Source organism: Ammospiza caudacuta, chromosome 5 (genome assembly GCF_027887145.1).
Source record: "Ammospiza caudacuta isolate bAmmCau1 chromosome 5, bAmmCau1.pri, whole genome shotgun sequence".
NCBI lineage: Eukaryota > Metazoa > Chordata > Aves > Passeriformes > Passerellidae > Ammospiza > Ammospiza caudacuta.
In genome coordinates, this window is record NC_080597.1 from 14,580,055 (window position 1) to 14,601,019 (window position 20,965).

General features: G+C 43.4%; 2 protein-coding genes across 2 annotated transcripts; one reads left to right on the plus strand and one right to left on the minus strand.

Annotated features, from left to right (window-relative positions):
* Nucleotides 1-273: 273 nt before the first annotated feature.
* TIGAR (TP53 induced glycolysis regulatory phosphatase) lies at nt 274-9,415 on the plus strand. The gene is made up of 6 exons (XM_058805418.1): nt 274-387; nt 1,715-1,752; nt 3,597-3,718; nt 6,324-6,401; nt 7,396-7,506; nt 7,942-9,415. Exons 1-6 carry the CDS (start codon nt 356-358, stop codon nt 8,398-8,400), a joined length of 840 nt encoding a protein of 279 aa, XP_058661401.1. The 5' UTR covers nt 274-355; the 3' UTR covers nt 8,401-9,415.
* A 6,376-nt stretch (nt 9,416-15,791) lies between these two features.
* On the minus strand, nt 15,792-19,441 carry FGF23 (fibroblast growth factor 23). Its single transcript, XM_058805419.1, has 3 exons — nt 19,213-19,441; nt 16,851-16,954; nt 15,792-16,229 (listed from the first exon to the last, which is right to left on the minus strand). The coding sequence occupies exons 1-3, from the start codon at nt 19,439-19,441 to the stop codon at nt 15,792-15,794; spliced, it is 771 nt and encodes a 256-aa protein (XP_058661402.1).
* Between the last annotated feature and the right edge of the window lie 1,524 nt (nt 19,442-20,965).

Below are 20,965 nucleotides of genomic sequence, written 5' to 3' on the forward strand. Positions count from 1 at the left end.
GCCGGTGACTTCCAGCCTGTGAGATGCTGCTGATCCCTCTGGGAGAAGAATTTCTTCCCGATACCCAAGCCGAGCCTCCGGTGAGGCCGTTCCCTCTCGTGCTGTCGCTTGTGGAGCGGGAGCAGTGCCAGTTCTCCCCGACCATCGCGGAGCCATAAACCCTTCCCGGATCCTCCTTTTCTGCCGGGTGCCGCCTCCGGTGACGTCAGAGCGGCACGCGGGGCGGGGGCATGACGTCACGGCGCGGCGCGCGGCGCCGCAGTGCGGGCGGTGGGACGTGCGCGCACCTGGGATCCACCTGCGCACATCTGGGCGCATCTGGGCTCACCTGGGCTCACCTGCGCTGCCGTGCGCCATGGTTCGCTTCGGGCTGACGGTCGTGCGGCAGTGAGTACCGCCCGCGCACCCCCGGCGCTGGCCGTGCCCCGGCGGCCGCGTCCCCTCCTCGGTCACGGGCAGCGGGAGGGGGGAGCTGAGCAAAAGCTCTCAGGCGGGGCAAGGGTGGTGAACCTTCCTCCCGTGAAAGGTTAAAGTGGTTGTGACTCGGCTGGAATTCCTAAGGTGACTTTTTTCTCCCGCTCTGTTGGCAGAGGTTTGTGACTGACTGAACCAAGTAGCTCCAGCTCCCTGCAGCTCTCAGGAGAAAACGCCTTAATTTGTAGGAAGGCTGAGCTTTTTTTCTCCTTTACTATAAGCCCCAGGGGCAGCAGGGCAGGGGGGATTCTGCCCCTGTGCCCCTCTCTGCTGAGCCTCCCTGCAGTGCTGCATCCAGCCCTGGGCCCAGCACAGCAAGGGCAGGGAGCTGCTGGAGCCAGGCCAGAGCAGGGACACCAAGGGGAGCAGAGGGATGGAGCAGCTCTGCTGGGAGGAAAGGCTGAGGGAATTTGGATTGTTCAGCCTGGAGAGGAGAAGGCTTTGGGGTGACCTCAAAGATGGAGAGAGACTCTTGACAAAGGCCTGGAGTGACAGAACAAGGGGGGATGGGTTCACACTGACAGAGAGGAGGCTTAGATTGGCTGTCAGGTACAAAAAGTTCCCTGTGAGGGTGCTGAGGCCCTGGCACAGGTTGCCCAGAGCAGCTGTGGCTGCCCCATCCTTGGCAGTGTTCAAGGCCAGCCTGGTTGGGGCTCTGAGCAACCTGGGATAGTGGGAGGTGTCCCTGCCCATGGCAGGGGTTTGGCACTGGGTGATCTTTAACATATTTTCCAACTCAGTTTATTCCATGAGTCTGTGATTTCTTCTGCTTTGGCTTCCTAGGCTCTGTTTCTTCCAGGTGTGCAGCTGTGCTGCTACCCTTGATAATCTCTGGAGCTGCTTCCTGTAAAGTTCAGAGAACCAGCTGCAGCACATGCTTGTCAAAAGAAGGCTCCAGAGTCTTCCTGCAGCTTTGTTCTCTCCAGCATGGAGGTGTAGTTATTACTGATAAATTGTGCTGCATTAATTTAAGAAATCACTTCTCTTACTTTTATATCAGATGGCTTTGTCTCATTAAAAGCTGGCGGCATGATTGGAATCGATCTGAAAATATTTTTTTAATTATAAAATATTTGTATGCATTGTTTTGAAACTGGTTTGTGCTGCATTGTATCTTTTTTTTCTTTTACATTCAGGTGGTGCTGTCTCTTGTTGGTATTTAATACAACAATGTTTTTGAAAATCCACTTAAATTATGACAAGTTAATTTTTTGTTGTTGTTGTTTACATTCTCTTTCAGTGGAGAAACAAGATACAACAAAGACAAGATACTGCAAGGTTAGTAAGAGTTATTCTGTTACCTGGTTAGAGATGGAGAATCATGGTGAAATCTTGTCACCAACTGGTCATATGTCATTAAACAATAATAGTGTAAACCTTTAGAGACTTTTTGTGTAAGCCAGGACATGGCTTTCATAATGTTACAGAAGATTTTAAGTCACCCTCCACAGAACATCAATAGATGCTGATGCACATTGTGTTTTAACAGGAGTGTTAGAAGAGTTCCTTTTTCCACACAGGGAAAAAATATGTTGCATGTGATCAAATAAAATGGTAGCAGCACCTTTTACTAAGGACTCCATAGCACTGTGTTAAATCCCAGTAATGGGAAGTTTGGGAAAAGGGCTTCTGGGAAAAGGAGCTGCAGGAGGATGGGTAAAAATCCTGATGTGAAGGGGGCTGTTGCCTCAAGAAGGGAATCTGTTACTTGCAGAAAAAAACCTGCAGTAGGGCAAGGGGGAATGAAAAGTAGAGGTTGTTTAATGCGTGAATTGCTCAATCCCAGCTCTTTCTACAAAGGCAGTCTTGAGTAGACACATTTAAAACTAGATTTCACCTTTGTGGCTGCTGGCTTGCACGCCCAGAACTGAGCACACTGAGCTGCCTGGATGTCTGCTGTAGGAAAATCACGGCTGGGGTTGTACTCTGCATAAATGAGCTTTCTACAATACTTCATGTTGTGAAGGAGAATTGTGCTTCCAGATTTTCCTCCCTCTGGCATTGCCATTGACAGTTCTTGCAACATGGATTTGTGATCATAATAAAATGAGTAAAGAATATTCCCTTCCTTTAATTGCTTAAAAATATTGATGATGTCTTTTGATTTCCTAGCTCCTTGGGTAAAATTATGTGTATAGGGCTCCTCTCCAGTGTGGAGAGAACATAGCTTCTGGTTTTGAGCAAGCCTCTTCTGAATTGAGAGGTGTAAGCCTTTACCAGCACACTGGGGTCACACGTCTCACATGTCTGAATTACAGATGAGGTGCTCAGAACTCAGCTTCTGGACTTCTGGTGTCCTGTTTTTTGCTGTTGGATTGTGCATCTTCTGGGTGAAAGGAGTTTGTGTTCTTTGTTCTGAATCTGATGGGAATTTCACTCTCTCTGCTCTGGCTTCCTGCTGAGCTAGAATGGGTAAAAGGTGTGGATGTAGCAATCTGTTACACGTTTGTCTCCCCACCACAGTTCTGGGTTCTGCAGACTCTGAGCTGTGACAGGAGCACACCTGTCCAACTCAGGCTGGATTTCCAAAGTGCTGCTTCTCTCAGCACTGTCCTAGAGCTCTGTGACCAGTTATTCTTGCAGACTTCCTGTCTGGAAACAATTTTTGGGAGGTTTGCTGCTTTGCAGCTGGGTTTGCTCCAGCTTGTATGAGCATTACTGTCAGTGTGTGAGATGGAGAGGAAGAGAGCACAATGGATTGTGTTTGCATCTCATTCTCTCAGCAGTATTGTCCTCTTTCTTATTTACATTTAACAAATCTGCTTATGGAGTTTCAGCTGTGAGATACCTCTTGCAGGAACTAGTGACCCTTCTAAAAATGGTCACATTTTTTAAATGTAGGTCTCTGTTTTATGTTTAAATTTGTCAAAGGTATAGATTAACATAATTATCATTGATAATGATCCTCCTGTCTTCCTAGGCTTTACTCCTTTTTATCATTAAATATGTGTGACTGAGTTTATGGAAGACCAGAAGAGCAGTGACTTTTCCTAATGATTGGCTTTGCTGAAGAAGAAAGATTTTCTTATGACTGGGCAGTTTCTTTTTTGCTGACATGCCTGGTCAGCTGCTAAATGGTCTAAAATTTTCATGTTTTAATGTTGTGGGGTTTTATTTTGTAGGTCAAGGAGTGGATGAGCCACTCTCTGCAACTGGTTTCAGGCAAGCAGATGCTGCTGGTTTATTTCTCAGTAATGTGAAGTTTACCCATGTCTTTTCAAGTGACCTCCTTCGAGCAAAGCAGGTAAGTGCTTCTTGAGGCAACAGCTGGCTCCCAAATCTGGCATTTATTTGCTGTTGGTGATGCAAAAATAATGCAATGACAGAGCCAAAAGCTGCCCCTGGATCCCTGGAAGTGTCCAAGGCCAGGTTGGATGGGGCTCTGAGCAGCCTGGGATAGTGGAAGGTGTCCCTGCCTGTGGCGGGGGGTTGGAACTGGGTGATATCTAAGCTCTCTTCTAGCCCAAACCAGTCCATGGTTCCATGATTTGCTGTTGTTTTATATATAGGCATTGTTCTTGCTGAAGGAGTACTGGGGACTTGGTGGTCCCCATCACCACAGACAGGACTGAGTTTTTCTCTAAGAAGTGAACCAGACTGGCTGTGACATTGTTGTGGTGTCCCAGGCACTGTGGCTGTGTGCTGTGTTCTTTTGAGGAGTGCAGACCAATGTAGGCAAGGTCGAGTTTGGCTGTGAAATCAGTACAAGGATCATTAAATGGGCAGAGATGTTGGACTTTGTCAGGCATCTCACACCTCTTGCCTTGATGCAGTAAATCTACAATACAGATTAAATAAAGAGGAAAAGTTACTACATGAGATTACATGTGACTTTGTGTGCAGAATTATGAAATACTCAAAATTACAGAATTACAGCAAAACTTTTTAAGTTAGAGGTCAACTGTTCTAGGAAGGTCATGTCTCCTGTGGAGGCCCTATCTTTAATTCTCTCTTCTGTTGCTGATTCTGTGTTTTCAAGCGACATGTAGGGGGTTGAAACTCCTAAGTCATTCTTGTTTGCTTTTTACTGTGTTGTCCTGCTAGAAGTCTGTGAAGCTGTGTTGTAAACCAGATCAACCTAATGTAGGCTAAATCTCCCTTTTTTTCCCCTCAAAACATACACCATCAACATTGCTCATCAGTTTTGCAGCACAATTCCAGAAACTGCTGTAGCAGCACAACTTAAGCAGAAAACAGAAGAGACAAGGAGGGGAGAGTGCAATAGTTGGATATTTTAAATATGCAGAATAGCTGCCTTTATGTGTGTGAATGGCAGTGATGATATTTTAAAACACTAAGAGTGCTTTCTAACTTTCATAAAGCTGTCTGTGCTGTGTGCCTGCTTTATGGGAGTTGGTTTGGGATATTTTTTCTTTTATTAGAGACAGCCTTTTCCATGAAGAGCCCTTTCAGAATTGCAGTCTGCTAATGGGAAAGACCTGAATTTTCTTTTGCATACAGGAAATGTGTTTTGCCACTTGTTTGACAAGTTGTCCAGATGTTGGGAAAGCTTTCCCAAAGATGTGTAAAACTGAGGTTTCCAAGTGGTCCATGTGCAGCTTTCTTGGCAGCTGCACTTCTGTGAAGGGCCTGTTACTACACTGTCACTTCACAGCTCGAGTATGGGAGGAATGTACAAGTTCTGTTGCAAAAGAGGAAATTCCTGCATATGATCGTACAAATAACTGTACTGTGCATATACACAAGGAAGTGGATTCAACCCTGTCTTTATTTCTGCCTTATTCTTTGAGAGAAGGTTAAAGTTCCAAGACCAAATTTGTCCTAAGCAATATGTTAAATGTGCCAGTAGCACAAGAAAGCTGCTTACTTGTGTCAGAATCCAAGGAGCGTTTTTCAAAATGAATTCTTTAAGTGTCAGATTGATTTGGTGTGGATGTTTGCACAGCTCAAACTGCCTGTGAAGCCAGTGCAGACTTCACACTTGGGTGCATGTAAGAACCAGGAGCAGCTGTCCTCTGGTTCCCAAGAAAGACAAGGAGAGGACCCGGTGGAGGCCACAGAGAGGATGAGGGGTCTGGAACATCTCTCTTATGAGGGGAGACTGAGGGAGCTGGGCCTGGTTAGTCTGGAGAAGACTGAGAGGGGATCTCATTAATGCATAGAAATATCTCCAAGGAGTGTCAGAGGATGGTGCCAGGCTCTTTCCAGTGGTGTCCAGGGACAGGATGAGGAGCGATGGACGCAAACCAAAACACCAAAAGTTCCACCTTCCAACATGAGAAAGAATTTCTGTACATTGAGGGTGGCAGAGCCCTGGAACAACCTGCCCAGGGAGGGCCTGAAATCTCCCTCCCTGGAGACATTCCAAGGACACATGACCAGGACACATTGCTGTGTCACCTGCTCCAGGTGATCCTGCCTGGGCAGGGTGATCTCCAGAGGTCCCTTCCAGCCCTCAGGATTGGCTGTGGCAGCCAGACAGTGTCAGATGTTGGTTCAGTTGGATTAACTGAGCAGTTTCAGGGAGCATGGCTGTGAGTCTGGCCCAGCTGTGAGTACTCCATGTAAAGAATGTCCACATGGTTGCTCTGTGTCCTGTTCAACAGAAGATGTGGCTCTTATCCCAGTAAACCCTGCTCATGGGTGCTGTTTCTTCAGTTGTTCTGGACTTTGAATTGGGAAGGAACTGCCAGAAGACTGCAGCTTTTCTATTTTTATGGCCTGGCCTGGGCCATCTATGCAATGTGCCAGACTGGTAGCTGAAAAACTTTCTGTTTTGTTGGTTTGGGTTGTTGGATGCTGCTGATGGGATTCACCTTGGCTCTGGCGGTGTAAGGTGGTGTGTCTATGTTCTGTCCAGTTGATGTGACTGTCTATTCACTTTCTAGACTGCTGCTGCCATTCTAGGAAAAAACAGGTTTTGCAAAGATTTGGAAATCAAGTACGATGCAAGACTGCGAGAGAGAGTAAGTGCCAAAATTATTATCAAATTTTGAACTATTTGAAAATGTAGCTTCCTGTTCATGGGTGTCTTGCCTTATTGAATGGTAGATTTAGCAGTGGAGAGCACTACTTGATGTCTTTTTAATCACTGGAAACTGAACAATTCACCTCAGGGACAATAAATTGTTTGCAGAAGGGCAAAGCAGAGCCAAAATTAAGTTATGAATGTTTTAACTATGATGCTTTAATGGTAAAGTTTAGTATTTAAGGAGCAGCATGTGATTGTAGCATTTCCTGTTTGAATATTTTCTCTCAGAAATTCCAGTCCTTCACTTGAAATCAGCAAGGCCTTATTATTTACTTTTAATTGCAAGGGTACTTGGGCGGTTTTGTTTCCTTTTTTTATGTCCTTTTCAAAAATTCTGAATTGAAGATGGATCCTTCCTCTGTTGTGAGGAGAAAGGTCTTTAGAGAGGGTCGCAGCTCTTTAGAGAAAATACTGGTTTCTAACAAGTGCAAAATAACTTCCTGTAGCCTTTTTGCAAGCAAAAGGAAAATTGAGTTTATCTTCATGTGAAGGGCTTTGTACAGAAGCATTTGCACTGGGACCTCAGTCACAAAGACACTTGAATTTTGTATGCTGGGGATGAGTGTCAGTGGAAGAAAAAAAATCTCCATACAAAGATCAGGCTGAGGGTCATGTGTTGAATGTCCATGCTTTAAATGAGATGCTGCTGTTAGAGTATTTGTCTACTGAGCATCTATATCTATATCTATATCTATATCTAGCTATATCTATATATAATCTATATCTATATCTATCTATCTGCTGTTTAAAAGGGTACCTATAAAGATATTTCCTCACACAAAATTGGGATAAAATGTAAAAGGTAACTATGCCTTGGGAATCCAAGAAAACAAAGCTGAAGCTTCACAAAGGGAAGAGCTGTTTGCAGCCTCTGGAAGGGGTTACAGGTGACCTGACACATCCTGCCAAACCCTGTTTTTCCCTCACAGAAATACGGTGTTGCAGAAGGAAAGCCTTTGGCTGACCTCAAGGCTATGGCAAAGGATGCTGGAGAGCAATGTCCTTCATTCACACCTTCTGGAGGAGAAACACTGGATGAAGTATGGTATTTATTTATTTATTTATCTATTCTTGTCCTGCTTTCTGGGCTTTTTTAGCAGTGCAATTGCAGGTATTGGGAGCTTCCCACTGAGAGCTCAGCCCAACCAGAGATATTCTCTAAGCTAAAAAATACTGCTTGGTCTGATAACAGTGGCTGCCAAGTTGGAAATCTCTTTATAACTAAAATATTGATTTTGAAACTGACTCCTCACGAAGCTCTGGCTCACAGGAGGATGAGAGCAATTGTTCTCTGGAGGGCAGAGGAGTTTGCACAGCAGTCAGTAATTTACATTGGCTTCTGAGCCTTGTCTGTGAGAAATCTTTGTGTTTTACCTGAAGTAGTTTTGTGTCAGATTTCTGAAAGCCAAATCTGTGCTTGCTTCACAACGATCTCTTCGTGCTTCACAACGTTTCCTTCTGGCCTTTCCCTGCAGGTGAGAGAGCGTGCGAGGGATTTTTTTGAATTCCTCTGCCAGCTGGCTGTTGAGTTGGAGCAGAAGGAGCATGGCAAGCCCGGTGCCCCAGGCAGGAGCTCAGGAACATCTGGAGAGCAGTTTGTTTTCCCTTGGACAAACCACTGCAGTGAGGCGGAGCTGAGCTCTGCGGGCAGCGGATCTTCCACGGTATTAGATGCCAATATTTTGGTGGTGAGTCATGGAGCCTACATGAGGAACTGGATTGGCTACGTGGTTTCAGATCTCAACTGTACCTTACCAGCAAATTTAACCAAGTCCCAGCTGTCTTCTGTCAGTCCCAATACTGGAGTCAGTCATTTCATTATAAAACTTGAAAATGGGAATTTGTTGAAGCCCAATATCACATGTGTCTGTCTTAACCAAGACTCTCACTTAGTGGATGTGGGAGCTGAATGTGTAGCTTCAAAAGTGTTTTAAGGGTCTCTGTGGGGGGAAAGTGGGATTAGATCACTTAGATCAATTTTGCTAAACTTGGGAAAAGTATCTGTAGTAATTACTGGGATTGACTGGAATTGCTGACACTAAACTGCAAAAAGGGAGACATGCAACTGCTTGCCATCCTAAAAACTACAATTTGCATGGTCCTAGTGCCCAGAATAAGTTGGAAGTAGCAAAATAAAACAAATATTCCCTGTTCTCAGAAGCATAATACTTGCAGTCACTTGCATATCTGCTCCTACAGCACATATTTCAAACAACTCCTTTGCATTACTCCATAATTATTTTGGTTACCTCCAAGTGAAAGGGTTGGGGAGAGGAGAGGAGTGGTAACTCAAAGCTGAGCTATACTGTATTCTTGTTTTATTACAAAATGCTATATTGTAATATGAAATGTACTTGTTGTCTTAAAATAAATTTTTGAATGCAATAGTAGAACCTAGGAAGGAGCATTGCCCAGTGGGACAGGCTTGGTGCAGAGCCAAGGGATGTGACTCTGACACTGAATATCTGTGGGACTCTGGGCAAATCTCCTTTCCATTTGTAATGTGGGAATGATGATAAACCTACCTCGCCAGGAGTACTTCCTAAGAAACTGTTCAGGTTCTCGAGGTCTCTGTTGAAGAGCACTGTACACAAACACAGAGTATTTATTTTTAGCTGTGAGCAGGATGAGGAACCTTGTGTGCACATAGTAGTGGTCTCTTTTCTGGAAAAGGGACTTTCTCTCTGGAGTGAGTTGTACTTGACTGGAATCCTTCTGTCAGCTGCAGTCATGCACTTGACTTTATGAATATTTTTTCCTAGAATGAGGCAAGTTTGATTGTTTGGTGACTGTTGGTGTTAATACTGCATTCTTTCCCCACTGGGGTGTTTGTGGTGTTACAGTGTGAGCTTATCTGGTTTATGTTATTTATAAGATTCACGTATTTTTTCTTCATTTGCATATTTTTGGCCTGTTAAAAAAAAATAAATTAAAGGCTCTTGAATAGAACTCCCATTTCATCTGTATTTCTTTTGAGGTAAAAATCTTTCTTAATATTGCCCTGTGAAGCTTTGCTCAGATCACATAACTCTTTTTCCTTCCTGGCTAAAACGAGAATATGACTTTTGCATGGACTCCTCAAGCTCTTTATGAAATGCATCTTCCTGGAAGGCTCCTCATAACTAAATTAGTGGTCACAGCCAATGAAGATAGCAAAACTTTAATTATGACTTCTAACAGAGTTAATGGTGGGAGAATGGGGCAGGAGTTCATTCTGAATTTGCCTGTCCCTGGTAGTGCCAGTTTATTTCAGGCATGCCACTGGCAGGAAATTCTCCTGCCAGTGCTTTAAACTGCTGAAACTCCCCTGGAACTGCCACATCCTGGATTTTGCCAGTCATTCCATCAATTCTTCTTGGAACCATTCATCAATTCTTAATGGAGTTGAAAATGCGAGAGGATGAGTGGAGACGTGACACATTTTTCTCCCTAAGTCTGTCATTTCGTCAAATATTCAAAACACACTAGGGATTGGGGTGCTTCTCACTTTAAAAGGTTTCTTTATCTTTCTTGCCTTTATCTTTCTTTCTCTCAAGCAGGTAATTAATATTTTGTTCTGGTTGATGATCCCATAATTTAGGAGAACATCCGCTTTGTTAAGTGGTTTGCTGCTGCTTGGTCACACTATTCCCAGAGGGATTTTTGACTCTTCCTCTATAATACACTTTACCTTCTTTTTTTGTATTTATAGGTCATTAAAATTTAAATCCAGCCTAATGAACCTGTGTGATTGTTTTCTTTAACTTGCTGTTACCAAATTCTTTCCTCTTTTAAGTCTCACACAGGGCAAGTAGATGGTACTGTGGTGCCTAACAAGGAAAAATACCAAAGAGTGAAGAAACCACTCTAGTTTTCTGAACAGCTCCTATCTTAATAAAGTCACATTTTTTCATGAAATGAAAATGCATCAGAATCTCCCAATTCAGACTTTGTAAAACACACTAAAATGCTGCAAACACATCTGTCAGTGGCCAAGGGAGTACAAGCAGTCAAGAGTGTCAACAGTTGCCCAGATGTGCTTTTTCCCTCAGTATCTGCTCTTGACTTTGCTGGAGGCAAGATGCCAGCCTAGGTAGGATTATAGCCTGCCCTAAAATAGTTGCATTTGTTATTTCTCCTTTGTTAGGTCACATGTCAGGTTCTCTCTGCATTAAAAAGTCACTCATTTTGGAAGCTTCTGAAGCTAATTCTAAAAGCTGTTTTCTTTAGGTCCGTGTATAGTATTCCTCTTTTTAAGCTTTTACATCAACACTGAGACTAAATCTTTTTTTGGTCAAGTAACTCTTGTGCACATGTACAGTAAATCTGTACAGTTTATTGGGATCATGGGAAAGGAGAGCTGCAGCAATAGATGGGTCTGTTAGGAATAGGAACAGAACATAAATTATTTGAGGGACTACTCAGTAGTGGCAATGGATGCTGGCTTCTCCTCACAGGTCTGCCTCTCCTTGAGCAGCTGTCAGGCAGAGAGCTCTGGTAGTACCACAGTTTCCTTCCTCTAAAGCAAAGATATGTTCTCTATTCCCACAGTTCTCTGTTGAAGACTGTAGTGCAGACATATCCCTGCCTTTTCAAAAGGAGGTTTTTTCCTTAAAAAAAAAAAATTAGAACATAATTTAAATAGATGCATTCTATATCCAAGCTTTTGGCTGCCTCAGATCCACAACCCACGTGCCTGGACTTAAAATATGTCAGATTTCCCCCAGATGTGTCCTGCTTTGGAGGGTTTTGGCTGTGAGCTGGAGGTTTTTAGATTTTGGTATTCCCAGGCAATTGGCAGCTGTGTGGCACAAATGAACTGCGCAGTGATCTGTGAGCTGCTTCTCTGGTGTCCATGGATATGGCAGAGCCACTGTGGGGCATCTGTGTGTGTGTGTGTGTGTGTGTGTGTGTGTGTGGTGGCTCCAGTGCCATTCAGGAGGGTCTCATGTAACAGACAGCTCTGCTGTCACCTGCAAGCAGCTCTGGGGTTCCTGGGGTGCAGGGACCCTGTGTGGCAGAGCCTGGCAGGAGGGCTCTGAGGGCACTGAGCATAAGGAACAGGAGAATACTGGGATAAAACCCAGGAATCTTGAGCAGTCTGGTCCTGGTCACCAAAGGAATGCTCCAGGAAAAACTCTTTCCTTCTGACACCCAGCTCAGTCATCCAGCCAGAGCTGAATGGGAGCAGGGTAGTGCAGCACACTTGACTGTAATAAGTCCTGAATGTGTTTTGGAACAACTGGCCATTGAAAAGTGAAATTACTGAATTTAAAAGCTGAGATGAAGAAAGGAGTTTTGATTTCAGAGGGCAGGAATCACAAAATTAGTTTTAGAATGGTGAAATATCCTGAGTTGAAAGGCACCCACAAGAATCACTGAGTCCAGCTCCTGGCCCTACATGGGACAGTCTCAAGAATCACACAGCTTAATTCTACTTCTCCAAAGAAATTTAAATAATGGTTAATGCAACAAATTCTGAAGGAGAAAGTAATTGTAGACAAGAGGGGTAAATGAAACCTGGAATCTAATTAAATGAGTTTTTACCATAAGTAGTTCATACTCTACTAAATGGGTCGTTCTTTCATGAAGTAACTAATGTATAGGCAAGGGACAAATTAAATATGATCTAGGTGAATCTTAATTGAAAGCTTAATACCACAATGGAAACCATCATCTCAGCTGGTATGGATAAATGTTGCTCAGGAGAAAAAACATGGTGAAGAAGGTATGCAAGGAATTAGTGGGCATAGAAGTAGTAATGTCCAAGGTCAAGCATGACCTGGAGTAAAGTTGCTTTTTAAGGCCCTTAAGGGGCAATTTTTTTTGCAATGACTTTGAATAAAAACACAGGAATGTGAAATATTAGTGAGAAGGCACCATCAATAACTATGTGGGGCAGAATAGTGTGCAGAGGAGCAAATTATGAACTTCCAATCTTACAACTGCTTGAATCTTCACAGAATGGGTCAGGCTGGACCCTCAGAGTGGCTCCTATGGTGCCACCTCCCTGCTCCAGCAGGGCCATCCCAGAGCACAGGGCACAGGATTGTGTCCAGAGGGGTCTGGGATATCCCCAGTGAGGAGACTCCACACCCTCTCTGTTCAATCTGTTCAGTGCTCGGTCACTGCCCAGGACAGAAGTTCTGCCTCGTGCCCAGGTGGAACCTCCTGGCCTCAGTCCCTGCCCGTTCCTCTGGTGCCATTGCTGGGCCCTGGGGCAGAGCCTGGGCCCTGCTCAGAGCCCTCCTGCAGAGGCTTTTAATTTGCCAAGTGTCTTTTATCCCAATATCTTTGATCACAAATAATTCCCAGCAGGACTGAACTGACAGACCTGTGGTTTCCCATTGCTTGTATAAGACATTTCCCTTTAGAGATTAAAATCCCTTCATGGTCAGTCTAGACCTACTAAGACACTGTTTTTCTCATCATCTTTCACAGAACTTTTATATTTGGGGTGCATGAAACACTTAGGAAGCTGAAACCTGTGAAGCTGGAAGTCACAGGGGACAGCAGCACACAAATTTTCAGACACTGCTGCTACCATTTATTTGTTCACTCAATTACTTCTGGAACAGGGAGCTTGAACAGACAATGCAGAATCCACCATTTGGAGATAATGGAAAAGTTTATTGGTACTTTTTAAAAAGGAAATAGTCTCTATAATACATTATTATAAATACTTATAAATATTCTGCAGGATTTAAGACCCACTCAAATAAATAAATAAATACTGTGACATAAATAAGTAATGCTTTCTTACTGGCTGGTGATTGCCAGCATCTCCATTGAAGAATAAATTCTTTTAAGATTTGATACAGTTGCCTATAGTTACATTTATGGTTTTTTGATGGAAATCCACCCTGTATTCAGTCTTAGCTTACTTTCCTCCCGGGTATTGATAGAGTGAGCAAGCCTTCTTACTTTGTTCTAGTGTAGGAATTTAGGTCTATAGATTTAACACCACCAGTATTTCCCATCAAAATTTAATGTGGACAGAGCTTTTAATGGTTTCAGTTGTTGTAGGGCAGTTGCCTCAGTCCTAGAGAGGAACTTCCAACAATTATTGCATAATGCAAACTTTGCTGGGATACTTGAAGTCCACAGCTCTCAAGGAGCAAAAGCCAAGAATAATGGTATAGGAATCAAGTAAAAAGATCAAAATAGAGCATAAATAAAATCACACCTCTCTATTGTATAGACAGCAAGTTAAAAAGTCTTGCTGTATTTTGAATAAGCAAGAAAAAGCACAACTGTCTGCCTGCCTGCAATTTCCTTAATTCCTTAGAATCACTCTTTTCCTTCAGAAATTAATTGAAAACCCCAATAATTTTAGAAAAACAAATTCCGGGAGATGGAACTCTTGGACTAATCCTTTGGCTTGTCCTGTGCTCCTAAGTATTTATACTAATTAGGAATCTCTCCATCTGGGAAAACTATTCTAAGAGCAGAATCAGGGACCTATCACTTTTCCAACATAATGAGTTGAATGTGGTAGATAAAAAGATATTGTGTATATATACAAATATAGGGGGAAAAAAAGAGATTATTTTAAAAGCTGTCAGCAGTCCTGCTGCTGTGCTAAATCCAGAAAAAATTAAATGGAAGCAAGAAGCACAAGGGGTTCTTATTTTGATTTTTGTTGCACTGATGTAAAGCCAGTGGCTTCAGTGAACTACTCCATGAGAAAGAAAAAAAGAACAGCATCCAACCTAATTTTTTTTTGTATGTTGTTATGAGCATATTGAGGAGCAGTGTATCACTTCAAATTGTTGTCAGGCTGATAAATACTCTAAATAAACAGAGCAGAAGAATCTGTGTTTTGACATGCAAAAAATCCCTACAAAATAAAACTCTCAAATCTCTGCCACACTGGATTTTGTGCTGCTCATCAGTGCCTTGCACCTGACTTCTGCAGAGTTTATCAAGAATAGCTTTTTCAAAGTGAACTCACCCAAAGCATAAACCAAACTAGGGAAAAGGTTTTGTCATCATTAGAGATCTCCTGATTAATAGTAATTGCACTCCTGCAAGTGTAAAGCATCTGATACCTGCTCAGAACTGAATACAAACATGGATGCTAACTGGACATTCCTTTTCTAAATACAAACCTAATTTTCACTCATTAGATGAGAGTCTTCATTATAGTCTAAGTATTATTCCTTTGATCCTTATAAAACATTTTTTTTTATTTTTCCCCTGTAGAGTTCAGTATTATATAAACAAACTGTCTTGTGTAACACACTACTGATTATTATTAATCCTGGTACTTCTCTCTGAGTTGGAAATATGCAAAATTAATAATCTTTATTTCCATATTGGGATTCTAGAATTTAGTAAATGTAGAACTATGATGGAGAACCACTTGAGAGAGAGTGAGACTCCCCTCTTTTTTTCCAAACCTCAGTTTAGATTCAGTCAGAAATTGCTCTTTTTCCACAGGAGCCTTTAATCCTCTCCATTGTTGTCCTGTCAGTTCCTCCAATTTTCCATGATTGCTGCTCCTATAACAGCAGAATACCTTTTTTTGACTCATGTGGGTGAAGAGAGAATGAAGCTCCAACTTAAAGGCTAAAAACAAAGAACCACAGGTTGGGAGGGACCTTAAGGTTCATCCATTCCACCCCCTTGCCATGTACAGGGACACCTGCTACTATCCCAGGTTGTTCAGAGCCCCATCCAGCCTGGCCTTGGACACTGCCAGGGATGGAGCAGCCACAGCTTCTCTGGGCACCCTGTGCCAGGGCCTCACCACCCTCACAGGGAACAATTTTTTTTGATATCCAATCTAAACCTACTCCTGTCAGTGTGAAGCCATTCTCCCTTGTCCTGTCCCTGCAATTTCTGATGAAGAGCCCCTCTCCAGCTTCCTGGTAGCCCCTTCAGATATTGGATACATGACATGGTAATTTTTAAATAATAAAATAACACACCACCTGGCAGTTTGTCTGCTGTGCTTGGGCAGGATGGTGCTAGTAAGAGATTCCCTGTTTCTGCTGGAATCTTGGATACCTCAGGTCTCTGCATCAGTAACATAACATCAATTTCCCATTTCATACAAGGGATTCCTTTTTTTGTTTGTTTTCATCATTAATGCAAACTTAAGGTGATTCAGACCCCAAGAGGTTTGGTTTGTGTGATTGTTTTCAAAAATGGATCTTCTTTCCAGTAGACCCCAAGCTGGAAAAATCTGACTTGTACTTACAGACAGCAGTTTACTGAGAAAACAAGATTTGAAGCTAAGGAACTTTTCCCAATGTCTCCCAGGTTTCTAAGAGCCACTTTGGCATTCAGACTGAGTGTGACAGACAGTTCCTTTCGCCTCTGGTGAGCGTGGGGGCCGCGGTTATCTCGTGATGTAGAAGCGGGGGCTTGGGAACCTCCTGGCCTCCATCATAGCGTGGGGATCATCAGGGTTCACCACGTCGTTCTGGTTGATCCTCATGGGCTCTCTGGGCATGTGGGGAAAGTCTGCTGGCTGCTGCTGCAGGGAGCCAAACACTGGGGTCTTCCTCTGTGGGACCAGGATCTGGTGAGGGTCTACAGGATCAACGTCTGCGCTCCTGGTGTGTCTGTGGGGCTCGGGGGTGTTGAATCGGAACAGAGGGATCTCATTCTTCCTGGACAAAAACTGGGAGTATGGTGGTGGATTCATACCAGGGGAGAAGGCTTGTTTAACTCTGCCCAAGCTCACCAAGAAGTGGTGTTTGGGGGACTGGTACACATCGTACCCGTTTTCCAGTGTCCTGTGGTTGAACACACAGTCCTCTTGGCTGAAGTAATGCTGAGGGGAAGAAATAGGACACCTGTGAGCAGAATCTGGTGAATTGCAAACACTGGTTAAAGAGGGAAAGAAGGGTGAGATCTTGCAGCAGGTATTTTTCTAATCTCCCAGGTCTGTGTCTGACCCAAATGCAGATCAGAGTTGCATGTCCATGCTTTCAGCAAAGGAATTTTAATGAAAAACCCTGTTTTCTTCCAGAGGGTCCCCAACCATGGCTTTGTGCTACAGATTGGTCCCTCACTGGATCTAATTTCTGTAATATGGGAAAGTTAGTGATGGTGGTTTTTTTTTGTTGGTGATGATGGTTTTTTGGGTGTTTTTTTGGGGTTTTGTTGTTGATGATGGTGGTTTTTAGTTTAGTTGGTTGGTTGGTTTTGTGGTTTTGGTTTTTGGGGTTTTTTTTGTCCTCATTTACCCAGGCAGGATCTCAGATGATTTTTGTCAGCTCTACAACTTAATACAATCAAAGGAGAGAGCAAAGTTTGACCTAAGTGTCAGATCTTCTCTAACACTTCCCCCTCCACCTGCAGCTACCCAGGCTTGCCCTGGCTGGGGAAATGGGCATCACAGCAGCAGAATGCACTGGCCATTCAGCCCCAAGGCTTAGGAAAGGTCACTCACCGAGCCGAATATGTTTCCTTTTGTGTCCATGCACAGGTAACATCCACTCTTCACACCTGTGATTATTACTGAGCCAGCACCCTCAGACCTGATCATTAGGGCACCTGTTCAGAACAACAAAAATATCAGATCCATTTCAACAATGCGTTTACAGATCCATGGATGCTCTGGATGGAAGTGACCTCTGGAAGTTCAAACCAATCTCCCACATGACCTTTCTTTTATGCCAGTCTGGTCTTCCATAGTTTCTCCCTTTTTAACTGATCTTTGCATGCCCATGGGACTGTTGCCCACCCTAAATCAGGTTTGCTGTGGCTTTGGAAAACTCCCGGGATGGAGGGCACCTCTCTGGGTGTCCTGTTCCAATGTGGCACTAACCTCCCAAAGACATTTTTATTTCCCTCTGAAGTCTCAAATTGTGGTCTGAGGACATTGCCCTCAGTTCTGCCATTGCCCACATCCGGGGGAGCTTGTCCCACACATCTTTGTCACTGCCCTGTGGTATTTTTTCAGTGGTGCCCAGCAGTGGCATCAGTGGAATGGGCAGGAACTGATACTCAGGTGGAAGTTCCACCTGGACAGGAGGCAGAACTTCTGTCCTGGGCAGTGACTGAGCTCTGAACAGATTCTCCAGAGAGGGTGCTGAGTCTCCTCACTGGGGATATTCCAGAACCATCTGGACACAATCCTGGGCCCTGTACTGTGGGATGGCCCTGCTGGAGTGGGAGGTGGGACCAGGTGACCCCCTGTGGTGCCTTCCAACCTCAACCAGTCTGTGATTTTGTCATTACTTTGCCCTTAACATCCTTTTTGCTGGACTAAAACTACAACAGATCATGATCAAGGCCCACTGGAAACCCTGTGGCCGACCAACTCCACCTTCTACTCATCCACCATGACCTGGGGTTGCTGTAGTGTTCTAAGAGCAATGTCACTGGTACCAGGTAAAGTGGGAATAACAACTTTGCTTGATCTGCTCCTTGCATCTGACAAGTGCCTGTTGCCTTGTCCCACCCAGGAGATCTGTGCACACCCAGGCCATGCCATCCTGGTGCAGAACTTGGCACTTCCCATTGTCTGGTGGCAGCAAATCAGTCACCCTCCCTCTTGGTATCCCATCTGTTGTCTGATTTCCATCTTTCCTGCTCCACCATTCCAATCCTGCTATGCTTGTTTCATGGTATATATGGGAAAATGTGATATTTTGCTGTCTGTTGTTCTCTAAAATCCCACACTAGTTCTTGACCAGCATATCTAAAATGAGTTTCATAAAATCTTTTAATATGTAGGAAGAATAATAAGACAGTGACAGCATTTCTGTGAGTGTTTCATTATCAATTCCTTAAAAAAATAGCAGAATGTGATCCTTTTTCCTCATTAATTAAATTATAACTTTAAAAACCATCCTTATTTACTTATGTGAAAGCTTCATTACCCAGGCTTAGATTATCTGAATGTATAAAATAGATGTAATAATAATAGTAATAATAATAATAACAACAACAACCTGATTTTATGATGCATAGCTACTTGTGATTTGAATGCTGCTAAGAGAGAAGTATTTTTGAAATGCTGTAAAAGAACCCTTAAGTCTTAAAGCCCTCCCACATTTGTCTACTAAAGAGTTTGGGCCAAGTCTTTAGCAAAGGAAGAAGAATAAACTATTCTGTGTTGAAATAGAATAATAAAATATATCATTAAATAAACACTGAAGACACAATTTGAGAACCTTTTAGTGATACTAGGGTATAGTTTCTTCTCATGACAGAACCTTCTTCTCATGAACCCCAAAGGCTCAACACTTCTTTTATGCCAGTCTGGTCTTCCATAGTTTCCCCCTTTTTCACTGATCTTTGTATGCCCATGTTCTGTGCACACTGAAACTTAACTGTTAGTAGCTCTCAGCCTTCCACCCCAAAATACAGATTTTATGGATGCCATCAGTTTTCCAGCCCTGCTCTGGTGAGTTCCCTCAGTGCAGTTCCTTTGGTAGCACCATCACTGGGAAGCAGCTATTTGGGGGATATCATTACCAACCTCTAATAGGAGCTTCCTCCAGAAACTGGGGGTAAAATCATGAAGTGAAGGATAATTCAGGTGGTTTTTCCTTGCAGGATATTACAGGAACCATAGGACTTTAGTTGTCCTAGGCTAGGAATGAAATTCCCTATCCACTAGATTTCTTTGGAGCGATTTTATTTGTTAAACAAAAGGAGAATTATGATTATGTGTATTTTCCATCCCATGGCTGTGTTCCTCTGCCTGCCTAATGAGAAGAGGGGAATTTCTGTAGGTGGTGAGGAAGTAAAAATTCTCCTTGTCCCTCCCCTGCTCCCATGGAGGTCTGAAGGAAGCCACTTACTGTAGATGGTTTGGTGAGGAGCGCCGTCGACGTAGCCATCAGCGTTGATTTGGAGGTGGAAGCTGCTCCTCTCGGTGTCGGTGTAGAGGTGCATCAGGCGGTCTCCACTGCCCCAGCTGGGACTCAGCAGTGGAGAGGAGTTGGGAAAGGCAAGGGAAGCCTTCAGACTGCAGAGCAGCAGGAGCAGGGAGCTGCAGGGAATGCCCTGGGGAATGGCTCGCCGCTCCATGGTGGGTCAGCGTCTGCTCCTCACCTCCCCTCGTGCCTGGAGTGTGAATCTTCAGACAGGATCCCTTCTTCTCTGCAGAGGCTTATAAAGGGCAGCAACATGACATCACACAGGAAAACCTTCTCCACATCCTTGATTTTTGGCAAAGCAACATTTTAAGTGTCCCGAAACCTCAAGGGAAGGATCTCTGGCTAAGGTGTGTGGGGGAAAAATGTAAGGTTTCTAAAGACAGCTCACGAAAGCTAATCATATGTTCAAATGTTATCTACAACCCTGTGACATCTGAAAGCTTCCCACGCCTCTACTGTTGGATCCAGGAAGGGCAATCCACTGCACTTGAACTGAAGGGAATGACCCTTCGGACCTGAATTATCTTTCTTTTTTGCCAGATGTGTTTATTCAGACTCCCACCTCCCCTCACTGTTTCCAAGCTGCATTCTGATTTAGAGGAAACATCAAATACAGCTAAAATTTTGTTGCAAATGTACTAAAAGTTAGTATTAAGTTGTCCTGAGCCTGGTTCCCCCTTCATTATGGTCTAAGTTCCACACCAAGCCTGTTGGGCTGATATTTGTGTCACTCAGTTCAAGTGAAGGGAACTTGATATGAGCAGAGCCTACTTCAAATAAACTGTCCCTTTTCTTTCTCCTATTTCCTTCTGAGTCACACAAATAATCTAAAGTTGGTCAAAACCAGCTGAAAATAATGTGTAAAACAGTTAAAAGCTGGATGTTTGCTCCTGCATTGCACATTTGGCTGGCAGTTTGTAAAAAATGTTCCAAGATACAAGACCTGCTTCTCAGGTGTCCTGCCAGTGTTGTGGGTCTTTACAAACAAATTTTCTGATATCAAAAAAGATGGTTCCATTTATTACATGAAAATGCTGTCCTAATGGGATGCTGTATACGGGTGAGTCAATGATAGGAGTGACAGATTCCAAAACTGGACTGTGTTAAGGTTCCTTTCAAAATTTAATATAAACTTGACAAAAGTGCCAAACAATAAATGAATATTTCCCTAATGAAACCAGGAGAATTTTAGCTGTAGCAGTGTTAGCTTCAGTTTCATTCTCTAGCTGCACACAGCATGAAAAATTTTTAGTTTCATTAACAAGCTCTGGAGCTATACCATCAGCATATAGTGGATTGATAACATTAATGGATTGATACAGCTGTAACCCACTGTAAAAGTGGATCTGATTTTGGTTTTTTTATTGTTTAAAATGAGTAAAACCCTGCCAAATTCTGCTGCCACACCTGTGTAAATCCAGAGACTTGCGTCAGAGTATATTCACCTGTGTAAATGACAGCACTTTTTAGCCAAAGTGTATAAGGGTCAGATCTTAAACTGAGCAGGCTGACAAATCTGGCTGCACTGAAAGACAGTCCAGGCCTCAGATGTTTTACTGGTTATAACATCTGAAATCTTTAAATGAAAAGGTAGCTTAGAAGGACAGTTAATTTTTCTTATATTTTTTAAAAAGAAATATCTCTATTTACCGTTGAAATTATCCCCCCATATTTT